The 25,281-nt window shown below is 34.3% G+C and overlaps 2 protein-coding genes across 3 annotated transcripts in view; both read right to left on the reverse strand.

The window, feature by feature from the left end:
• Nucleotides 1-690: 690 nt before the first annotated feature.
• Nucleotides 691-8,654, reverse strand: LOC111436131 (auxin response factor 19-like). The gene is made up of 14 exons (XM_023073826.1): nt 7,913-8,654; nt 6,892-7,010; nt 6,258-6,356; nt 6,040-6,096; nt 5,790-5,945; nt 5,618-5,702; nt 4,983-5,073; nt 4,648-4,812; nt 4,428-4,550; nt 4,285-4,360; nt 4,043-4,181; nt 1,680-3,406; nt 1,382-1,572; nt 691-1,303 (listed from the first exon to the last, which is right to left on the reverse strand). Exons 1-14 carry the CDS (start codon nt 7,959-7,961, stop codon nt 1,168-1,170), a joined length of 3,213 nt encoding a protein of 1,070 aa, XP_022929594.1. The 5' UTR covers nt 7,962-8,654; the 3' UTR covers nt 691-1,167.
• A 15,687-nt stretch (nt 8,655-24,341) lies between these two features.
• The window catches only part of LOC111436133 (methyl-CpG-binding domain-containing protein 2-like), a 5,261-nt gene continuing 4,321 nt past the window's right edge, over nt 24,342-25,281 (reverse strand). The window contains exon 5 of one of the 2 annotated variants that reach the window (XM_023073829.1): nt 24,342-24,829. In XM_023073829.1, coding sequence (XP_022929597.1) covers nt 24,609-24,829 — 221 coding nt within the window. In that variant the 3' untranslated portion in view covers nt 24,342-24,608. The remainder of the gene's footprint in view (nt 24,830-25,281) is intronic. The other variant, XM_023073830.1, reaches the window with a different exon arrangement.

A 25,281-nucleotide genomic window follows, 5' to 3' on the forward strand; every position in this document is an offset into this window, starting at 1 on the left:
TCATCCATAAATACTTTTAAATTTTAATTTTTAAAAATTTAAAAATAACATTTTTTATTTATTATCCGATAACCTCCAAATATTATCTTTTCTATTTTATTTATGATTATTTAAATTTTCATATAACTTTATTGATAAATAAATTCTTATCCTATTAAAATTTATAATCTTAATTTTTACCGTGAATTTTTATTTATTTATTTGAGTAAAAAATAGGATATTTTCGAATTTGAGAGTTTTAAGTTGTGTTTTTGGATAGGTAAAAAGTGTTTTTATTGATGGTCATAAAAAAAATTAATTTTAATTGGAAAATCATAGTAATATTAATATAAAAATGCAATTTTTAGTCTAATTCTAAATATTTAATTTCAGCTTACACCTTAAATTTAATTTTTTTTAAAATATATATTATATAGTGCATTTTTTTACATAAAAATTATTATTATTATTTAACCAATTTTTTTCTTAAAAAACTTTGAAATACTAATTTTAAAAATAAAATTAACTTAAAACGTGAGACGAGTTTCTGCCTCATACAACTCGGGCCGAAGACCGGAGGAAGTTTAGGAGAGATGGGCACCGCAGTCCGTCCAGCCTAGTTTCCTAAGAGTTGTCGATGTCGGCTAAGTTTCTTGAGAAGCTGAGTGACGGACCAGTGTTGTTACATATAAGCCATATTTCTCATTAGAGTGGGAAAGAAAATCTGCACATTTTTTCTATTTTACATGCAAAACTAAGGATACAAAGTTTCATATGTTTGCTACCTAAACTGCATCATCACAATAATATAACAGTACGGTGTGGCGAATGATATGAACCTCGGTGAGGACAATGACGACGATATCATAAACTATAATCACATCGGCAAATAATATTGACACGACACAACACAACACGACAACTCGAAACCTGGATGAAGCTTCACTTTTCTCTCCACTTCAACGTCTTCTCAACTCTGTTTTTGAAGTTGTCTAAGCTTAGAAGTCCAAGAAAATTTAACCAGACAATGGCTAAAGCCCATTGCTGAGTGTTGGGGTTGGCTATATCTCCGCCATTGCTGGGAAATCATAGCCTTGCTGAGCTTTGATGAACCAACTTTGAGCTAAAAATTATAAGAATCAGCTACCAAAAGAAGGGGATGTTAGCATTTAGTAGGTAGTGTGTTTATTAAGCATTTCCACCATCTGAGCTACTGCAGGCTTGGTTCAGTAAGACACCGTTCCCGAAATCGCCATCCAAGCTCATTTGTTGGACTTCCTGTGGGGAGAGGATCTTGATGCTCCGTACGCAGTTCACGAAGTCCCTGAAGTTTCGAACGAACTCGAGTAAGGATAACGACTACGAGAGACGTTTGTATAAAATAAGTAAATGAAATACTTACTCCCACGGGTCGTCGCCTACGAGTAAAACGTCGTTTTCATGATCGACGTAAACGAGTTTCCAGCCTATCTTTTGCCTGTCCTCTAATTGTCCCTCGATGCCGAACCGACGGGCAAGGTCTTGTTTAAGCTCGTCGTAACCTGAGTAACTGGTGATATCAATTGATCTCCCAACAGCTCCACGTTTGTAAACCTTCAATGATCAGAAACAAGCAAGTTGAAGAACATGGAGAATCAAAAGAAAACAGAAATGTAGGAATGCTCGGAATATTGGTCAGCGTTTTACATGTAATATCATACCTTCGTGTAGGTTCGCATACGCTGGAATGGAGGCGGAGGAGCCCATTGGTTTCGATTCAAGAACGCGTTATCGTTCATCGCTGAATCCATAGAATTAAATGTCATGTCTGGAATACCGAACGACTGGGAAACTATAGAGGAAGAAATTTCCTGTTGAGGATCTTTCTGTGCATCATAGGTGGTGAGCATAGCCCCAGAAGAAAAGTTATTGGAGAAGTCCTTCCCTAACTCTCCAATGCCTTTGTTTAACAAAGGATCGGAGTTTAACTGCGCTACCAATGGTCCATCGACATTCGTCCCGTACGGAACGTTATGGAGATCGGTTGGTACTTCCAAATCTTGAGTACTATCTCTAAACAACATTGGCTGTGAGTTGAAAGACATCACGTTATTCTGCTGCAACTGAGCCTCATTCTGTGAAAGGCAAGCCGAGGTCGTCGAGGAAGACGTGTCCAAGAAATCGGTCTGCGAAACGACGCCACTCAAGAACGTTTGTTGTGCGAAAATCCCATGGCTTTGATTCTTGGAAATATTCAGTGAAGGTTTAACAGCAGTCAAGGTATTTGTACTGAATATTGTAGCAGAAGATTGAGCAACATCCTCAACCAATCCCGTGCTTCGATGAACCCTTCCATTGTTTACTGGCTGAATCAAACTCGGACCGTTGTTCGTGGACGGTGACGTGGAGCAAGATGGTATGTCATCAGTGACTCCAGATTGGCCAGCCGCTGCTGCTCCGGTTATTACGCTGCTAGTAGCTGCAGAGAGCTGATTGTATGTTTGAGTAGGAGGAAGTCCTACTGGTCTAGACATATCAGAAAGTACAGTAGATGGAGCTGGTTGCTGTAGTTGTGGAAGTTTCGGCTGCAAATGCTGATTTGAGAAACGGTTATTCGTCGTACCGTTGCTCTTCGCTGCCTGCTGCGGTGACACGTTCGATGGAGGGACTGCAGCTGGGGTGGATTGAGGAATGTCGAGCATTTGGTTAGACGACATGGACCGGGAAAAGGACGCATCCACCGACTGTCTCAGCTGTTCCGGTAGTTGACCAGGCTGAAGAACAACAGACTGCTGAGCCAAAAGTGATTGCTGCTGCTGCTGCTGCTGAAGCTTCTGCAACATCTGCATCGGAACCTGATTATCCGACATCTGCAGCTGATGGATCATCGGTTCCGGGAGCGGGGACTGATTCATAGTCTGTGGTTGATTCTGAGGGAGGCTTCTCTGAAGCTGCGGGTTTTGCTGCAGTACGATCCCATTAGTGTGAGGCTGCTGCTGCTGCATTATTTGAGCTTGAATCTGACTTGAGACCGCGTTTTGGTTAATCAAATTCGAACGGGTCTGCTGAGACATATCATCCAACTGCTGAGATGGCTGCACAACAGACCCCAATGAGTTCATACTTGACGGTAGTTTAGGTAGCTGATCCAACTGCTGAGCTTGAGAAAGAAGCCTTTGTGCATTGAACTGTATGTTGTTTGATTGAGGAATTTGTGTGTTCGACAAGCCAATTTGTCGAGAAATATCGACTCCGCCAAGGTTCGGAAGCATAGACCCCGAAAACGAATGCATGTAACTTGGCTGCATTGCATTAGAAAGTGAAGGGTTTTGCATATTCATCCATTGAACTAAGTTCAGGCCGGGATATCCCTGTGGATCTTTCATGCAAAAATCATCACCAAACATTGTTCTTTTACATATACCATCTAAATCGGAGGAGTCATCATCTGCAAGTGAAAATACAAGTACATTACGTTTCCTGTCCAACATTAACTAATTCAAATCCAACAAGCATTCATTGCAAGTAAGAGAAAACACAAGAACTGAGTTTCAGAACGTTTGAATCGGTAGCCGATGTGGGACTCCTCTCCCAACAATCATCAACAATTGTCTCCTCGAACAAAGTACACCATAGAGTCTCCTCTCCTGAGGCCTATGGAGCCCTCGAACAGTTTCCCCCTAATCGAGGCTCGATTCCTTCTCTAGAGCCCTCGAACAAAGTACACCCTTTATTCAACACTTGAGTCACTTTTGACTACACCTTCGAGGCTCACAACTTCTTTGTTCGACATTTAAGGATTCTATTGACATGGTTAAGGGCATGGCTCTTATACCATGTTAGGAACCACGAATCTCCACAATGGTATGATATTGTCCACTTTGAGTATAAGCTCTCGTGGCTTTGCTTTTGGTTTCCCCAAAAGGCATCATACCAATGGAGATGTATTCCTTACTTATAAACCCATAACCGACCTCTTAATTAGTCGACGTGGGACTCCTCTCCCAACAATCCTCAACCGATACATACAGACACAACTCAAGACTTGACTTAATAATTGAAAATAACTCTTTAAGTATTGTACCTGGCATTCCTGGTTGCCTCGGACGCTTCGATCTCAAAAAAGGAGGGGGACAAATGAAAAATGGAGCAATAACTGGCTCGATCTCCCATATCGAGACTCGATTTCGTCGTTCTCCTCCAGTTGACTCGTCCCACCCGACCTAAACATGGATGCACTATGCTTTAGTAACATCCCAAACTACAGCTAGCCAAAAACCATTTTTCAACTACAAAAGTATCAGGGGAACGATCCCGCTACCGAACCTGTAGATTACGCCACTGTGAGCCCTTCCATCTGACAGAATCAAGATCACTTATACCTGTGATAGTACCCATATACCTGCAAAAAAAAGGGAGATTTTTTCAGAACTGAAACATATTTTGAGAAACAAAATCACTAGATTTACCTTCTAGTTCCAGACTCTTCTGTCTCAAACATCATTCTGAAGCGCATACCGAGTGATATTTGGTTAGCAGACACTGCCTTGTAATATTTGGCAAGAGGAACAACAAATTCTGAAGGACTTGCCCTTTAGTTATAAAAAACACCAACAAATGGTTAATCTTTGCACTTATTGTTGTTTACAAATTAGGAAACATAGAGGTTAAGAAGTAACTAACACGAACCTTGGGTTGTAGAAGACGGTGAAAGGGCTATTGTTTGCAGCAGCATGGGCAGCTGCTGCAAGAATACCAATATGCATACTATCAGTTGACAACACTGATGATGATAAGTTGGTTGGTTGCCTGTTTGCTCGCCTGATGCCCAATAGAAGCTGTTGCTTTTCATCTCTGCTTAAGACAAGTGAATATAAAGAAAGGTCAGGTTTTCTGATACCATATTTGCTTCACTATTAAACAAGCATTGAGGTTCGCTTTCTCGTTTGATCGGCTTAATCGATCGAACCGCCAAATAACTACACATGTTAACAACCAGTTTATACCAAGACATGGCTCATCACCTTATGAACAAAACTGAATCACCAGCAAGAAGTCTCTTTCCACTAACAAACAAGCTCCAACCAGTTGTTAGTAAATGCCGTTTTGGTTGTCCTGCATTGAGAAAAACAATAACAAAAATGCAAGCTAGTGGTTAGAGAGCGATTCTTGATGTAAAGAGCTCAAGTCCACCGCTAGCAGATATTGTCTTCTTGGGGATTTTCCTTTTGGGCTTCCCCTCAAGGTTTTTATAACTCGTTTGTTAGGGAGAGGTTTCCACACCCTTGTAAAGAATGCTTCGTTTCCCTCTCCAACCGATGTGGGATCTCAAAATCCACCCCCCTTCAAGGCCCAGAGTCCTCACTGGCACTCGTTCCCTTCTCCAATCGATGTGGGACCCCCCTTTCCACCCCTCTTTGAGACCCAGTGTTCTTGTAGGCACATCAGCCGGTGTATGGCTTTGATACCATATGTAACGCGTTTTCCCTTTTAGGCTTCCCCTCAAGGTTTTTATAACGCGTTTACTAAGGAGAGGTTTCCATATCCTTATAAAGAATGTTTTGTTCCCCTCTCCAACCGACATGGGATCTCACACTTGAACACTTTCACATAACAAGCCCGAACACAAATTTCCAACTGACTAGTAATAGTTACATACCTCGATATATGTGACGAAAAGTCCATACATTATCATGCAAATCCTTAGCAACAAGCTCTTGTGCAGGTGGTTGCATAGAGAAATCCTAGCAAGCAAGCAGAAGAACATCACATTTTGAAATTGACACAGAAGTAGATAAACAACATGGTGAGAATAAGCAAAATTAGCTCACAAGAGGGGGGAAGATCTTCTCTGCAGCACGGCGTGGCACGGAGAACCCGCCATGAGTGCTCGTGTCACTTGCAGTCAATGTTTTACAGAAGAACTCTGGCTGAGGCTTATTAGATTTCAGAGCTAGATCTGATCTCAACAATGCATCCTTGTCAAACTGCACAGTAAAATGAAATCTTTAGTTATTTACTTCTTCTATATCAAATGAAGCCTGTGTTTCATCTTGTAAGAAACTTGAGTAAGGAACTTACAGAAGGAACTGGTAATAGTGTCATTTGTGCATATACTTCATCCGTTTCCGGGTCGGCCTACAAATATTTTTAAACATTACAATATTACCCTTAAACTTTTATAAATATTCCATCGGAGTAGAAAATTCTAAAGAACTTCTACTACGAACAGATAAGAGTAATATCGCAACTTTTGAAAGAATAACGGCATTTCTAAAACAAAGCAGAACGAACCGTACATGTAATGTTACATTATGAAGCAAACATAGTAACTTGGAAGGAAGATTTGGGTAGTTTGGGACTTGGCCATCCACATCTTTCTTCAAGGATGCTGCAACCTGAAATTAAAATTTTAATTTATTAAAAAAAAAAAAAGATTTTTATTTTAAAAAAAAACACAAAATAGTCAATATTCTGATTAACCTTTTTTTATTTAATCCTACTTTATTTTATAAAAATTTAAAATATATATATATATATATATATATATATAAAATGAATATTCCAATAATATAAAGAACCAGGCCAAAAGTATTAAAGAGATAATTTTCTAAATAAAAGGAAGAAGGAGAAAAATAGAATTTATTTAATTTAAATCTGAACGACAAAAAAATAAATAAATAAAAATAAAAATAATATTCATAAATGCTAAGGACATAGGACAATAATTAATCCCATGTATAAATTAAAGTTGTAAAAGGAGAAATTCCAATGGTTAAATGAAGCAGATAATAACAATAATAACAAACAAATAACAGTAAAAAGCAACATTCAAAAGCGGCGCATAATAGCAAAATAATGGCTATGAGTGTACAGTAAAAAGGGGAGAAATAAGAGAAAGGCGCCGCCGCCGCCACCGCCGTAGCGGCCCACCTGTTCGCTGTGGCCTTGAGGAAAATACACTACGTGGTAACCGGCCGGTGGTAGGTTCGCCAGTGGACCGGCGCACGCTTGCCATAACTCCGGATTTATGATCTTCTTCTCCAATCCACCTGCAACTCACCATTTGTCAGTTGCTCATTCATTCTTTTACGGTATGTCAGATGCTGTAATCGATTGTTTTAGTTTTTTCTTTTTCTGTTTGTTCCTTGGGATAATGATCGGAGGAATTGATGGAATTATCGTGGTTTTTTACGGTTTTGTTACGAAATTGCTGGTTTATTTTGATCTTTAGGGCTGTAGCAAGAAGATTTGTGAGAGTTTTATCGGAATGAAGATCGAGAGAGGATTTAGGAACGTTTTGAAAAGAAATTGTTAATCCTTGTAGTTCTTCGGACTGTAGCAAGTAAATTTATTAGAAATGGATTGAAATTAAGCTGGAGGTGAAATTTACGGGAGTTTCGGAAGGTTTAGAAAAAAAATTCCTTATCTCGCTGTTTTATCGGATTCGAACAAGTTAATTTATGGAAGTTCGATAGAAATGAAGCTCCAGATTGAATCCACGGGAGTTTTTTGAAGTTTCGGAAAATTCCTAATCTCTCACGTTCAACGACTGTAGAAATCTAATTTAATTCATGAGAGTTTGATTAAAATTAAGCTCGAGATTGAATCAACAGGAGTGAGTTCTTGAAGGTTTTGGGAAAAACTTCATAATTTCGCGAGTAAGTTTTGAAGAATTCCATAGAATTTCGTGGAGTTCTTGGAGATTTTGGAAAAAAAACCTAATCTCCATGGTTCATTGGATTGAAAATTAAGCACGAAACTGAATTTACTAAAGCTTTTTACGGTTTCCAAGGGTTTCGAGAAGAATTTCCCAATTTCTCCGAGCTCGATGAGATTAAGCTAGAGATGGAACCGAGGAAGAAGAAGATTAAGATTTACGAATTTCACTGTGTGATTCAATGATGTTCTGTGATTTCTTTCAGAGAGATAAATTAAGAGAGAGAAAGAGTACCTTCGCTAGAATTAGGCATGGCGGCGGCACCATTCGCCGGCGTCTTCATTGCTTTCCGCCGTACGCCAAGTTCCACAGGCTATTGAATTAGATGTAAAACAAAAACCACCCAAAGAAAACTCACTGGTTCATCTTCTCCGGCGAAACGAAACTGAAACTTCCAGTAGCTTAAAAAAAAAAAAAAAAACAGATCGAAAAACCAAAAGTTGCGGGAAAAGTCAGCTTTACTGACCAATCAGCCACCCTAAACCCAAAAAGAGGGAAAGAAAAAGTAAAGACGATGGCGTAGAAGAAGAAGAAGAAGAAGAAGAAGAAGAAGGTGAACAACAACGGTGGAACCCCGGCGAGGGATTCCGGCAAAGTCGCCGGAAAAGCAAATGGACAAAGAAGAAAAGAAATGGTTTGGATTTGCTGAGTTAGAGAGAGACCAAATGCTGAAGCAGTGTTCCCTATCTTCCCCTACAATCTCCAGACAACTTCTTCTCTCAAACACACAAAACACAGAACAGAGCTTCCTTTCTCTCTCTACAACTCAAAAAAGAAAAAAAAAAAAAAAGGAAGAAGAAGAAGAAGAAAACACCCTTTCTGTCTCTCTCTCTCTCTCTCTCTCCTTCAGATTAAACAAACCCTTTCTCTCTCTACTGGTTCGCTTTGTTTAAGGCTCTGCTTCATCTTGCTTTCCTTCTGGGTCCTTGAAAATGGCGACCTCTTGTACTCTGTTTCTCCCTCTTTTATTATTATTATTATTATTATTATTAGTTTTGGGTTTTTTTTGGGGTTTCTAATTCACACCTTAATCATGGTTAATGTTTGTGTAAACACTGTTTGGTTAATACCCGAAATGCCCTTCCATCATAATCAACAAACCCACTAACTATGTAAAGAAATAAATAAAAAAATAAAAATAAAAAAGATATTTTAAGTAGACAGCATCATGTGCTAGTTTTGACCATTTTCTTGACCATCACTATCTCCATGTTATTAATTGCTTGCCCCTTCCTTGCTAAGTTTTATTATCCATTGCTCCTCCCCCTTTACTTCTTTTCATTTTTTTTTTTTTTTTTTTGAAAAATTATTCTTTGACTATGCCTTGGTTGGTTGTCTTTTCTCAAATAAAATAGGTTCAATGTATATTGTTTTATTTTTATAATTCAATTTTTGTAGTCATATTTATATATTTGTTGTCAAAAATTGTATATAATTAAAAAAAAATTTAAAAGTTGGGTTTCTTTTAGTCATTTTAATTTATTTTAATTCATAAAATAAGTAATATTTCCTTTGAATATCTAGTTAATTTTCAAGTGGAACTGTGTAAATGATTGAAGAGTGACTATGATGTACTTAGGTTTGATGGTCATCTTTTCTATGCTGGGGATAGCTCTCTATTGAACGATTCATTAGAATTGAGATATCGCTGGCATCGTATTCTAAGGAAACAAATATCGTTTATCTTCTATTGTCTCTTTGTATCTCGTACTCTCAAATGGTACTGTAGTGTTGGTGGACAGAATAAGTGTGGATGGACAATTTAAAGAGAGATGAGACGTGGACTGATTCGTTGCTGAAAGTTTGGCCTTTCCCTTGTTAGAAATGCAAAATTTTGGTGAAGTTGAATTTTCAATATTTTTTTATAAACTTTACGGAAACCTTTCTTGTACCATAAAAAGCTTCGAAAAATCTAGTCAATCTAGTGACTAGAGAAGTATGAACGAACGATTTAGGACATTTTTATTATTTTTTATTCTATTCTATTCTTTATACTAACTATCCAATTTGATACGTAACTTAAATAGATGACGTAAAAATATATTTTTATGTCTTGTCTTATAAGATTCTTATAGAATACCGTAAAGAAATCAACAACAAGAAATAAAGCATAATTTATATACATTTCAAAAAGTTAACTTAAAAGAGGTTTTGATCGAATATGGACTGAAATTGAAAATTTTATTATGAATTATGAAAATTTAAATATCTTATTTAGTTAAATTGATGTGAAATTAGGTTTAGGGTTTTGAATCTAAAAAATGCATATTTGAATTTTTTTTTTTAGGGTGGAAATATAATTTAAAGGCTTAAAGAATATCCAAGCTTTGGGAAAAGAAGATGCCATAATTAGAAAATGTAACATGTATTTAATCATTGTCTTTAATGCTCTGTTTTTACTATTTTTATACTTCAAAACTTAAAATTGGTTAACATTTAAAAATAACAAATTCAATTTTTTCTTTTATCAAAATATTGTCAATTTTTAAATAATATTTTATTACTTCTAAAATTGAAATTTGAATTATGACCGTATGAATGTTTTTAAAAGGTATATTATAAAATGAAAAATTGGGCACCTGATAATTCCAGCATCCTCTGCTATTTACTTTTCATTCTTAAGAGTCAAAAGACTATCCCTACAAATTAGCATGTTTCGTCCTCACATGTATAATAGAAAAATTCTCAAGAGGTCGCCCAATATAGAATTCTTTCGAGCAAAACACACTGTTGGGGCACCAATAAATTAATGTCTAAAAAACTTAGAATAATTTAATAAATTAGATCCTCGGTGTCCCTAAGATAACGTTAAAAGAACATACAAGTTGGGAAGAATTTGGGCATAAATATTGTGTGGAAGCTTACATTATACTCATATTGGGCGCCAAGTTTGATTATGTCGGTGCATAAATATATAGCAACAGGCTATGAGTACCACAATACTTTAATGTTTTTATCATTATTTATTATCATTATTCTTATTGTTAAATAGCTTCTAATTTAGATCTTTAAAATTTTTAAAATTTTATTTTATTTTCTAAACTTAATTTTATATATAAAAAATTTCTTTACGTTCAACCGATGGATAATTGAAATTGAATATACATAATAAGAAATTAACACATACACGTATTTAAGCCATATAAATAAATTAGAAGTTACCTACTCAGATTAGTCTGAAACCTAAGTTCAACGAAGTTCGGATATGATAGACAATATGACTTCATTTTCTTTTCATATTTTATATGTCTATGAGAAACGACATGATAATTATTATCATGCTGCTTGATGAGGTTATGAACTGTTAAGGTGTTGGGCTGTAATGACGCATGCCCAGGATTCGAAATTCAAATTCGGTACATGATACCTCTAGCATTCCACTGTGACAGGGTCATGTTACCTACTTCTAAAGACTATCCCTACAAACCAACACGTCATTCCAGCATGTACCCAAAAAAAATTCTAGGACATGGATCATTAACAATGAAGTAGTTAACGTAGCCATGTCAATCTTTCAGATATCCTGGACATTGATCCTTGCACGGACTAACAAAATGACTAAATTACCCTCTCAAACTCAAAATATTGATATCAATAATAACGGAGAATTTTTATTTTATATGTAAACCCTCCGAAATGGAAAGTATTAGAATTAAATCAGAGGAGGAGGAGAGTTATAACGGTAAAATTAAATTTCAATCATTTTCAATAATAACTCAAATTGGAAATTTGGTTGTGCGATCGTAATTATCCCTAAAGTGGATAAGATATTCTTTATATTTTCCCAATTATAAAAAAATAATTATTTATTATTATTTGTATTTGATGACGTGGAGGCCTACGAGGCCACACTTAGTTAAAGACCCCATGAATTTGGTTCCAAGTTTAAGCATTATTAATTGATTGTCCTCCTCGGGTTTTCTTTTCAGGTTTTCCCTCAAATTTTTTAGAACGTGTCTACTAGGGAGAGGTTTCCACACTCTGATAAAAAAAAATGTTTTGTTCTCCTCTCCAACTAACGTGGAATCTCACAATCCACCCCCTTCAAGACCCAGCGTCATCACTGGCACACCGCCCGATGTCCAACCCCTTCTGGGGCTCATCCACCGAGTGTTTGGCTTTGATACTGCTATTGTTTTCTTTGGACTTTCTCTTTTGAGTTTCCTCTAAAAAGAATTTAAAACGCGTATGGCAGAAGTTTTCACACTCTTATAAACAATGTTTTGTTCTCATCTCCAACTGATATGGAATTTTAGGTGAAAATTTAAAATAATTAAGTGATTGAACCTCTAAAAATAAATAAATACATATTAATTATAAAAAGAATCTTAAACACAACATTATTATTATTATTATTGGGAAAATGACCCAACAAATCAACCACACAATTATTTTGTGCTCTCACTATTGTCATTTTTTTTGGTGTTTCTATTATTATTGCTTTAAATTCTATCCATTCTTTTTTTTTTCTCATTATTTTAATATTATTATCACTCGTAAGAGTGAAGACTATCCCTACAAGCCAACTCCTTCAAGCATATTTTGTCCTCACCCATATGCATCTTACACGATTAACCTTAAAGTTTCTATGATTGAGCCACCAAATAGAGAGGTGTACGTTGTTAGCATGGGTAATGATTTTCAATTCTTTTAAGTTTTTTTAGTCATACTGTTCTCAAGAACGCTCTCATTCGGATGTGGTCTCAGTTAATTCATATTACACTTCCTTTACTTCATATGGGTAACCATAAATATTTAGCTGGTTATAATCTTTAGTTCTCGCATAGTAATAACTTAAAGGGTCATAGTACGTGGATAAAGATAGATCCTTCATTTTGGGACACTATTAATATGATATACTTTGTAATTGTTACAAATGACGGAATATTCTCTATAATAAATTTAAATAAAACTGAACTATAAAATAATTAATTGAGAAGATTAATATTTCAGGATCATATCTGACTGATTTTAAGCTCGATTTTAATCCCGATTTAATGAACTATAAAATAATTAATTGAGAAGATTAATTATGGATAGATTTTAGATTTTGAAAAGATAATGTAGTTTTTAAATGCAAAGTTTTGGTCCCTTTGATTAGACAATATGGTGTAGAAGTTGAGACAAAATTTTGAAATCTTTCAAAAAAAAAAAATAAATAAATAAAATTGACGGATTGATTGGAAGCATGAGTTGATAATTGGAGGACTATTTGAGCACTAGAGATAAGATTTGGTGTATATCACAACGAGAACCATTCAAATAGAGATTGACAAATATAATTGAAAAGCCCCATTTTGTGACGATATTTAAATATTTAAATATTTAAAGCGGGTTTGGGGTCGAGATTATAGACGCAATTTTTGTGATGATTCGGGCTCAGAATTTATGAGTTACGATTTGATATCGAACTTGACATTCCCTCAACGTCCTTTTCAATTAGATGTTCCACCGACTTAACTTAATTTGCTTTCAAGATTGTCAATAGATTGAAACAAGTGTAATTGATGTATAGTAACCTTGAAATTCAAATTGAGGTAAGAAAAAAAAAGTGAGCTGTGATGCATTGGATTTGATCTTAGTTGTAGTGCACGATTCTCGGTAGCTGAGGATTGCAACATTGGTAGCGTTTGATGTATAGTAACCTTTAAATTTATTTTAGCGTTTAAAATTAATTTAAGACTAAAATAAATGATATCAAAGCTAGACTTGAGTCGTCTTGGGAGTTGTGAGTTATGGCTCTACTACGCTTTCGCTACGTGCATAAATATCATCATTACAAAGTGCATAAGACAATATTTAATAACGGTAGACTTGAGATGTTAATCAAACATTTAGAAGTGAACAGATGGTGAGAGGAGGACGAGGAGGGCAAAAATAAATAAATAAATAAATAAATAAATAGTAAAAATAATAAAAGGGAAAGTATAGTTTAATATGTGGTCCAATGCACATGAAAATTACTTGGGAGAAAAGGGAAAGGAATAAATAATGTTTAATAAAAGAATTAATAATAATAAAAGTAATAAATAAATAGATGAGCGTGCGCGTAAGCAGCCGAAATTCCGGCCGGTTTACCGGAGCTGCAATTTCCTAAGCCCACGCCAAACTCAAGTACACTCAAACTACAATAACTTTTCTCGATCGTACACGTGTTATAATGCCTTCAAAATAAAGGGTCCTGATGTGATTTGGCAAAAGAGCGCTCACTCTAAAAAAATCCTCCTCAGTTTTTATCGTAAATTAAATCAAGTTAAAATGTTATTTTGGTTTCTGTTTCATTTTATTTTGGTCCGGGTATTTTTCCATTACCAATGGACAAATATTCTTATGTGCCCGAAATTGTAACGACTATTTTCAATCTCTAGAGTAGGACCTGGAGATCAAATTAAAGCCATGAAACAAATAGCCGACATATCACAAATGGAATTGGATCAATAATTAGAAGCTACAATTCGCTTTTGATGTCGACCAAGTTACTCATAATCTATTGGCAAGAGGTCAACCCACATCGGTCGAAGAGGGGAACAAAACATTCCTTAGAAGAATGTGAAAACCTCTCCCTATTGTGAGCAAGACACCAAGCGGTGTGCCAACAAAGACGTTGGCCCCTAAGGTGAGTGAATTATGAGATCCCACCTCAATTGGAGAGAGGAATACCTTCCGGCGTTGAAATTTCTCCCTATTAGATACGTTTTTAAACCGCTTGACTGACGACGATACGTAAAAAAACATTCAAACATATTTTAGACACGAGAAACATGTAAATTAAGATAATTTGATTAAAAGGAGGAGAAGAGATGAACACGTAGGGTTGAAAAGATGCAGGGATAAGGTTAGTTTAAATTATTAAAAATACTTTTAGAGATAAGATATAGTTGGTGGTTATAAATTTAAATAATTCAACCGTTTAATGTTAGAGGCTATAGCCTATATAGAATATAGTTTTTTCAAAAATATTTGGAAAGCTTAATGCAATGAACTTCGATAAGCCTTGATGTGACAATATCAACACGCTTCATCATTATCTTTCATTTATTTATGTTCATTCAAATCCTTCTGTGGACCTTATTCTATAAACTTAGGGCCAAACCTTTATGACTCGTTCAAAATTACTATTTATACCAAAGATTTAGGAGAGATATAGTCGAATTATTTATTTATTTATTTTAATTCAATTAAATAATTATTTTTGGTATAAAGAATAAATACCATAAATGGATTAAATTATCAAAAATAATAAGCTAAGAAAAGTAAATGAAGTTTTTATTTGAAATTTACTATTTGTTACAATATTAATGAAAGCAATGGATGAAGATATTGATCCAACTTTGGTGACATGGAACGACATTATCTTTCTCAATATTGGTCCCAAAAGGACACTATTCAATAATTGTTTCATCAACTTTTTTTTTTTTCGTTTTTTCATTTATTTCATTCCATAAATGCAAACCCCACCCTATTTCTTTCTATTAATTTTTCACGTCCAATAATTTATTATTATTTTAATCGTGAGAATGGACGTTATAAACGACGTCCGAGTGAAAGAGGGTTGAAACCACGTCTAAATGAGAGCGATTCTAAAAATAGAATAATTGAAAGTCACTACTTATGCTAACATGTTTTTGGTGGCTCAAGCATAAGAGTTCCAAAATTAAGGCGAACTTTGCTTACAACAATTCTATGTTGGGTGACATCTTGGGAATTTTTCTAAGATGCATGTGAATGAGGACAAAACATGTTCGGAGGACTTGTGTTGGTTTGTGGAAACATTTTTCACTCTTAGAAGCAAAGAATAAGTAACTTAGGGAAATGTTGAAGTTCAGAATCTTGATTTGAATCTAGCTTTATAGTTTAAATCTTCACCTCCGTATCACGAATTGCCTCATGGTTGAAGGGTCTCTCTACGCCATTCACCTCAGTATCGTGTGCATAATCGAAGCCCTCTCTTAATTTGAAGTTTGAGCGATTCTCCTTCGACTATTCTATATCAAGATTTTCAAAGATCTCACCGTTTAGTTGTGGGTTTGCCCAAATATTTGTCGTATGCTGCTAATCAACATCGTCCATCAGCTGCGTTACTTGTGTTTTTGGGGAGGATTGCTTTTTATAGCTGTCAATTGTTTCTAGCGGCAAGTAATCATTTATGATTGACTAACATATGTAACTTAGTTCGTTGAAGAAAGAGGTCACTCCCCTCATGTTTATGAAGCTCACATTCAATTGATTCGAGGAAACTGTGCTTAATTTTAGGGTTTCTATGATTGAGCCATTAAAAAAAGAAGGTGCACTATGTTGGTATAAATAGTAACATTCAATTCTTTTAAGCTTTTCGCTCTCGTTCAGATGTAATCTTAATTTATTCATGCACTCTTTTTTCACTTAGATGTCACAACTTTTCTATCGTGCGTGCATAATCTTGGAGTATTAGATATATATATATATATATATATATATATATATATATATATATATAATGATGGTAAATGCAAGGATTTGGTGGGGCCATGTCACGTAATGTAACAATTCTAGATTTCTACTAACCTAAAGTCGCTACCGTCATCATAACCTATGCTCTTATGCGGAATTGACCATTTAAAATTTCATCATAAAATATTGTCATGGACTTGCATGTTCAAAAGCATCTCTAAAACCATATAGGGGTGACCTCGCGTTCGGACAAAATTGGATCTATAGTACTTCTCTACACATGACTCCCACATGTGAGCATTGATCCCCAGACGGTTTGCACCACCTTGGACCCATCATAGTCGAGCTTGCTGTTCGTAGCGGCGTCCGGAGATCAGCAGACTCCTAAGTGTCATATGAGGTATGATCATGATCATGATCATAGTGTACGCGTTCGTACTCATCATCATAAATGGAGAAGTAACCTGATGTATATGAAGACACAAAATGCATGAGGTCCCTATAGATTTCATCTTTAAATCATTCTTGTGACACAACTCTATACATCATTCACACATTACCCTAAGTAACATGCACGCATTAGCCTTCTTACGTTCATCATCATTAACATAAGTTGTGAAAGGTCTAAGAAAGGGGAATTTAATTATTTTTAATAAATTTTTGTATGGTTTTTACACGTAAGCCCACATGCAAATGCAGAATTTTCATCAATTTAATAAATAATTTTTTCACACCCGACATATTATTGAATTAAAAAAAAATATTTTTTTTTGTTTCAAAATTTCCGTAAGAAATTATAATAGATATGAATTAGAAAAAATAAATACTATTATGTTAAAAGATTTATTTGATAGAATAATAATAATAAAGGTTTACAAAATTTAATAATACTTCCAAATGCCATAAATTTTTTTTTTAAAAATACCTTTTCACCAAAACTGTTAATATTTATTTAAAAATAAGAGTTTAATTAATATTCTTAAACTTCAAAAATTACTTTAAACTTTTTAAAAACTTAAAAAATATAATATTTTTAATTAAAAAATAAAAAACATATCCTTACTTTTGAAGATACTTGTCAGCTTTAATTAACGGCGAATATAGTTTTAATTTTTTTAGATTAGTTGAAGAATATTAACAAGACTGTATTTTTTAAATAAAATATTAACGATTTTTCTCTAAAATTAATTATAAGTGTATTTTTTTAAAGACCTTTTTAAAAATTTAGTAATATTGAAACTTTTGAAAGAACAGTGTAATGTTTTTAAAAAAATTAATTTAGGTTATTTTAATTTTGGAAAAGGGTATATTCCAACAGAGTGCGGAAAGTTAGGGACATTTTTCTATTTTTGTATTATTATATTTATGGGTAAATTAATAATGATGATTCGATGATGATAAATATAAGATCATGGGAATATCTTTGGTTACAATTTTGTATTCATGGCATGTGATTGCAATTATGATATGCTTAATTAAATACCCAATTCATATCTTTTCAGCAACTAAAATTATTTCAAATATTCTTCTAATAAATATATTAATAATAATATTACGAGTCAACTCTACTCCATTTTAGCTGGCACTCTACATTCTTAATAAATATAATGTTGATTAAGCCATGAATTTGAATTACTACGTACCTAGGTTACCACAGGTTTCTCGCTAGGCTCTATGAAGTTCGAGCCTAATTCTACAACTATCTAAGTTTCTGGGAAGGTCTCGAAGTTCCGAGTGGTTCCCTCACTCATCATACTTAGTAATCTTGCATAGCCACAACGTGAATGACTGGTATAATGGATTTAGGTGCAACCTTGTCTTGTCTCATAGGATAGTATGGTTAACTAACGATACTTTCACAATAGTTACCATACATTCAACATTTGGGGGAGTGGCACTGCGTACTTGCCAGTTCCTCAATGCTTCCATGTGGTCTTTCGTCTTTAACCAATTCCATGAAATTACTCTCAGCCTGTTTGTATACTAAATAGTAACTACTCAAGTCGTCATGACGAACAATTCTATTTGACTTAGGCAAACTCGACGGTACGAGTTTATGGATGTCTACCGCTTGGCAAGGGTACTATAAGATTCGACCTGGGTCACTGAATCTTGTTACGGAAGTACTAGAGAAAAACAGGAGGTGGTTAGGATATGGTGATATCGCTCACGTTGCTAGCAGCCCCATGAGCTCTTTTTAATTTTCTTGGATGACTTGGAGGTTTACTAGGTTCTTAAAACGTCTAGGCAGTCTAAATCTTGAGCTTGTATTTCAAAAAAATGAACAAATCAAATGATATCTAACGAAAAAGAAATGAACAGATTAGTGAGAAACGAAGCTTCGTATTTCTTTGGACCCATAATCCGCTCTCGCTGACCGATACTAAAGCTACTAACATAAGAGATAGATGATTAAGTAATCGATTATTTGAAGTATGGTAGGACACCCAAATTTATGAGCTGCCAGAGGGTTGAAGGCTTGTCTTATCATCCATTTATTATCTTAGATTACTCATCTCCCCTTTGTGACATTAATTATTATAAACAATATATTTTTATTACGACGGGTTAAAAACTAATGTTAATTTGATTTATTCTCGAACAACAGTGTTCTTTATTAAATTATACTTCTAAATAATCTATACAAATACGCACGTATGAATCTCTATATATTTAATTGTTTATTATGTATATAGAACACATAATCAAAAATTATTTAGTCATATGATAGAATAATTAACGACATTTGTATTTTTAACAAAAATCTAAAATTTAAATAAATATAGAAATAAATGCGCCAACAAATTTGAAATTATATTTGACGTCTATCAGCTTGACGTGAATATCAAGGCAAGTCCGTAAAAGATCTCGATCCCACGTCCATATTTTCTTTGATGAATTATCAATTAATTCAATTCACATCGAAATAAAAAACGAGTATCTATCATAGTTTTGGTTATCGATTTTATTTTTCACCAAACTTATAGAGACATTGATTCAAATTTCTACCTACCCGTATTTAATGCAATATACATATATATCGAGAAAAAAAAAATTCCTGAGGGTGTGTGAGAGAGCCTTAAATATAAGGAAACACAATGCCAAATTGTCTCCTTAAAAGAAACTTACATGAAAATAAATATTTATTTTGAAAATTAAAATAAATAAATAAATAAATAAATAAATAAAACCCTAATTGAGAAATTAGGGATTTTTGAATGGGGGCTCAAAGTGTTGGCTAAGAACAAGGCAGCATGTTCACCTGTCTTGCAAGTGGGGGCCAAGCTGTCTCTTAAATGTTTTTTACCATGCCACGTGGCAGACCTACATTGGAATGTTGTTTTTTAGAATGCTGATTGGATATTCTTGCCCTGAATTGTGGGACCCAGAAAGGTATTGGAATCCTTTTGATGGGTGGATAAGATGCTTAGGTGGATAGTGATGTTGCCAAATATGCATGACATGGACTTGTGGATATTGTGAAATGTGGGTATCAACCATTTTCCTTAAATATAATTTTTCTTTAACATTTAATTTTGTTTGATTCGAAATAAATTTAACGTGACTCCAATACTTCTACTATGTGTATAAAGTATTCATTCCCAACCAGTGCTACAATGAAGAGAAACCTAAGGAAACGACGAGGACATAGCATTGGCCAAAGATTAAAAGCTAAATTGGGCACTCATGATCTTTAGAAGACGATGAACTACGCTAAGGACGTGTGAAGACAATGAGATTGAAATTAAAAGCAAACTAACTAAAGAACTTGAGCCGTTGTTATTCGCGATCTAGCAAAAATGTGAGCTTAAAAGGTAATTTGAAGATTCAAATGATATCATAGCCATTGATCGGAGCTTATGGTGTCAAATCGTTATCGCCCTAAACAAAAAGAAACATAAATGATGTAAGAAAGAGATTTGGTTGAAAAAGATATAATTTTAAGTGGGTAATTTTGTTAGTGACCCGTAAAGTATTCTTATTCTTCCATCCACTACGCCCTTCCAATAAAGTTAAATCAAACTTTTACCCAACAAAAATACTCATTAGATGGAATTTTTAAAATATTTTTTAAAAAAGAAATTTGAACCGGTAAGGTCTTTTTTGGGCTTTACGTCAATGTTTTCATACTCTTATAAAAGATGTTTCGTTCTCCTCTCCAACTGACGTGGGATCTCACAATCCACCCCCTTCAGAGTCCAACGTCCTCGCTGACACTCTTTCCTCTTTCCAATCGATGTGGGACCCCTACCAAATCCACTCTTCTTCAGGGCCAAGCGTCCTTACTAACACACCGCCTCGTGTCTACCCACTTCGAGGAACAACTTCCTCACTAACACATCACTTGGTGTCTAGCTCTGATATCATTTGTAACGACCGAAACCCATTGCTAGCAGATATTGTCCTCTTTGGGCTTTCCTTTCGAGTTTCCTCTCAAAGTTTTTAAAACTCGTCTACTAGGGAAAAGTTTCCACACCCTTATAAAGGAGGTTTCGTTCTCCTCCCCAACCATTATACCGTGTTTTTAGGATATAGTGTCATGATTTAAACCTACAACCTTAAAAAGAAGAAAAAGAGTATCCATCAATTGCCAGTGTTATAAGTATTCAAGATACATAATAAAAACATTATACTAAAAAATGACAATTTGTATAAACACAAGTAAAGCTTCAATCTCGAGCAATAGAAAAGCTAGTACATCAAGGACCATCGACCAATCACATTCTCAACCTAAGTAATCCCATCCACCGTCGTTTTTACTTACAAAAGAATGAATGCATTCAATTTTTTCTATTTCTTTTCGTTCTATTAGTCTCGATTATATTTCCATTTCAGAAGTAAAAGAGATTAAATTTATATTATGCTAAGACACATTTACTTTTAGATTTATGCAATACATTTCTAAACATTATAATAAAGATTAAATTATTATAAGATAAAGTTTATTCACAAAAAATATGCGTTAATTAACCAAATTTTTAGTACATTATGAAGCTTAAATACCATGTGGTTAGTCCCTACAAAAACTCCGGAATCTTAGCATATACAATGCTACAAGACAATTTTGAAACCATTATTAAAATATTAGAATTTCATTACACCATTTGTAACACTATAAATTATATATTATAGTGCCTTTTTTAATTCATTTCGTTCATAACCATGGAACGTGGATCCTAGTTTATTACCTTCACACCTCTGTTTTATTGTCGCTTGGCCCGAGCCCACTCTTCTCACTTTTGACAAGTTCCAAAATCAAACAAACAGGGACTCCCTGACAAAAGGGATTTAGCTCTGCCTTCGTTAGTGCAACCTACCTATTGAAGATGGAAACGTATACGGTGAAAATTATAAGAGGTAAATTAGAATAAGGAAGAGGGGGAAGGAAGGAGATAAATGAATGCATAATTATTAGGTATAAAATATTTATTGTGGCAACCCAACACCCAACTACATGTGCTTCCTACTATACGCTACATCCCTCAATTGGAATCAAATGGATGAATAATGCCCATAAAAGAATACCAACTCTCCTATTTTTGTCCTTTTTTCCTTACAAATCATGCATCTTTATAACATTATTTCCCCCTCAAACTTTATAGGAATCATTAACATATTTTATATTTATTTATAGCATAATATATAATCACAATAATGATGTAGTTATTGTGCTTCTGCTTCTTTTCGATTATATCAAATTGGTATAGCATCAACTATTTGCTCCATTGTTTTACGTCACTGAAACTTTGTAAATTTGAGGTTAATTTTTATTTAGGCAATAGAGTCGGAGTCGTAGACAGTGATTACATTTCTGATCTCCAACCCCACCCCAATCCCTGCCATGTCTTGCCTTATATGTGTGTGTCTATATATATATATATTAAGGAGGATTTCATTTAAGGCGTGTCATTTAAAGTCATCTTTAAAGAAATCCTTGTACAAAAAGTTGACTTTAACGGTAAGACTTTGAATACTAATTACTTTACTAATAAAAGGTTTCGTGAATTTATCCACCCAAGGTTTAGTTGGACTAAATGTATTTTATTATTTTTGTAATAATATTATTTAAGTCCATCGTTAGTAGATAGTGTCTACGTTATGTATTGTCGTCGGCCTCACAATTTTAAAACGTTGTCGGCTAGGGAGAAGTTTCCACCCTGTTGGATGAAAGTTCCACATCGGCTAATTTAGGTAATGATCATGGGTTTATAATCAAGGGATACTATCTCTATTGACATGAGGTCTTTTTGGGGAGCCTAAAGCAAAATCATGAGAGCTTATGCCTAAAGTGGACAATATCATGTCATTGTGGAGAGTCGTGTTCCTATAACACACCCCTTATGAGGAATGTTTTGTTTCCTCTCTCTCTATGCTTCTCACACTCACTCTGAGCTGCGTTTGTGTAGGCGCTGCCCGTGACTTCCGACAATTGCGCAACATCTTTTTTTACCCATATAAAGAGTCAAAGTAAACCATATCTATTAGCATTATTTGGAGGGCTTGCCCTGGTATTAGAGTTTGGAATTTGTAATAGGATAAAAAGGAGTTGATAATAGGACTCCATATAGATGAGTGGTTAGGTTCAAACAATTTCAACACCTGAGGTTTGCGCACGTATGGTTGAAATTTATGATTATGCATCGGTATAATTTTTTCAAAGGATTTTAAATTCAGTCGATTGAAGTATAGTTTAACTGGTTAAGATATAAGATTCCGATCAAGTAGGTCAGAAGTTTGAATCTATCCAAAAGTCATTGTTTGACTTTAAATTACCTCTCTAGTCCTAGCGCCACTCGTCTCGACTTGACTCCACCAATCGGCTCAATAAAAACTCACACATTTTTGCTCCTTAGATTTTTGCTCTATAAAAACTCACACATTTTAAATAATCACACGCTAATTATATATATATATATATATATATATATATTTTAAAAATCTTCCTTAACCATACTTTTATATTCTCAAATCACTTTCATTTGAATGTAGTCTAAGTTTAGGGTAATCGCATGTAGTAGGTAGCGTGACCAAGTAGCAAAGGATACAAGAGAATGTTGAAGCCATCATGTGTCAAATCTTAATATCATACATCTTGGATACTATAAATGGTAGTGGAATGAAAACCTTTTGTAGTAAGATGTAGCTCAGAGATGAGGGCCAAGAGGAATGTTGGTGAACATGTGATACTCAAGTACAAAATGAATATATGAACGAACTGATATCACGTTCGAATGAGAATGATCTTAAAGATACTTAAACATGGTAAGTAAATCTTAAAATAATTTATAATTATTGTCAATATCAACAATTCTATATTCGTGACACGTAATATACTAAAAAAAAAAAACATATTTATAAATTTTTAAGAAAGTAAAAAGGAAAAAAAAAAAAAAGAAATGAGTAGATAATGGGCCTTGAGTCCAATTTGTAAGAGAAGTGGGCCTGTTTTGTGTAATAAAGCCTTGGTAATTGGCACATTTATTATTCTTTTTGTTTTGTTTTTTTTTATTTTATAATTTTATGTTATTTATTTATCTCGATTTGTTTTATTTTTATTTTTATAATTCTTATTTTATTTTCTTGATTTTTTAAATATGACTTTAAAAAAAATTATTTATGTTTATTTGGTATTATTTCTTCCTCCTATTTTATTTTATTTTATAATTCTTCTTTAATATGATTTTTTTAAAAATTTATTATTTATGTTTACTATTATTTTTTTAATTCTTATAAATCATTTATTTAAAAATAATTATTAATATTGAGGACTAAATAAATTGAAAACCTTAAAATTTAAGATATATATATATATATATGAATGAAAATTAAGTTAAAAGAATTTTAATAATTTAACTTAATAAAAATAAACTAACAACATATTTAAGGTTAATTAATATGATAAAATTAAAATTTTGATAACCTTCCGTTCCTAATTTATAAGAAAAAATTATTATTATAATTAATTATTTGATGGTAATAAATCAAAACATATATTTAATTTATTTTGACAAAAATTTATTAAATAAATGCATCATTAATTATTAAAATTATAACTTTTTTTATGTCATACGAAACAAATTTATTTTTAATTTAAGGGCGTGTAATCAAATGACATCAAAAGGATTGTCGGAGTAATCTATGAGGTCCTTTCCTACCGAAACTAAATAGATGGATAGGGTCGATATGTTTGAAAGAGAAGTATAGAAAGTGAAACTTTGTTGTATGATATATGGAATGGGAGACATATTCTTCCATCTCGTACATAGAATATAGTCAAACCCGAACATAACTCAACAAACTAAAGTTCAATATCCTCAATCAATAAGAATGTCAAAGGTTCGAATCTCGATCTCGATCTCATACACCACGACCAAAATTACCCGATAAGGGTATGATAATATACATATTCTGTCATGGTTTCCTTTCCAAAATTCCTCCTTTTGTCATCTTTGTTCGCAACCTCTTCCACTTTGATGGAACCAACCTGTTGTCACCGGTATTACTTTTTATATTCGTTGAAGTAACGTTCTAACGATAAATCAGGAGGTTCGGTCGATGCGAGAGAACTACGCATCTCCTTTGCTACAGCTCTTTTCGCCTTCTTTGCTGGTTGACTGACCCGATTGTCGACTGGTGCAGTCGGAAACAGTTCCGAGAGCCCGGGCCTTCCAAGCTGCAATGCAGTAGAATTGTCTGGACGAGCCCATGATATTGGATACACTGCACAAAACAGGGAGAATCTACTGTTTAACATAACATACATTGAAGCTTTCGAATAAACATGGTCGATGTATGGGACGAAACTATTGGCGATATCTTTCATTTTCTTTTAAAAAGAATTGAAAAAAGACTAATGCTCAAAGAAACAAACTCCAAAAGAATGTTTTGTTCCTCCCTCCAACCAATGTGGGATCTCACAATCCACCCCCCTTCAAGGCCTAATATCCTCGCTTGTACACTGCCCGGTGTCTGGCTTTGATACCATTTATAATGGCCCAAATCCACCGCTAGCAGATATTGTCCTCTTTGGGTTTTCCCTTCCGGGCTTCCCCTCAAAGTTTTAAAACGCGTCTGTTAGTAAGAGGTTTCTGCACCCTTATAAAGAATGTTTCATTCCCCTCTCCAACCGATGTGAGATCTCACAATCCACCCCCCCCCCCCATTTGGGACCC

Source organism: Cucurbita moschata, unplaced genomic scaffold (assembly GCF_002738365.1).
Source record: "Cucurbita moschata cultivar Rifu unplaced genomic scaffold, Cmos_1.0 Cmo_Scf00052, whole genome shotgun sequence".
NCBI classification, from domain to species: domain Eukaryota; kingdom Viridiplantae; phylum Streptophyta; class Magnoliopsida; order Cucurbitales; family Cucurbitaceae; genus Cucurbita; species Cucurbita moschata.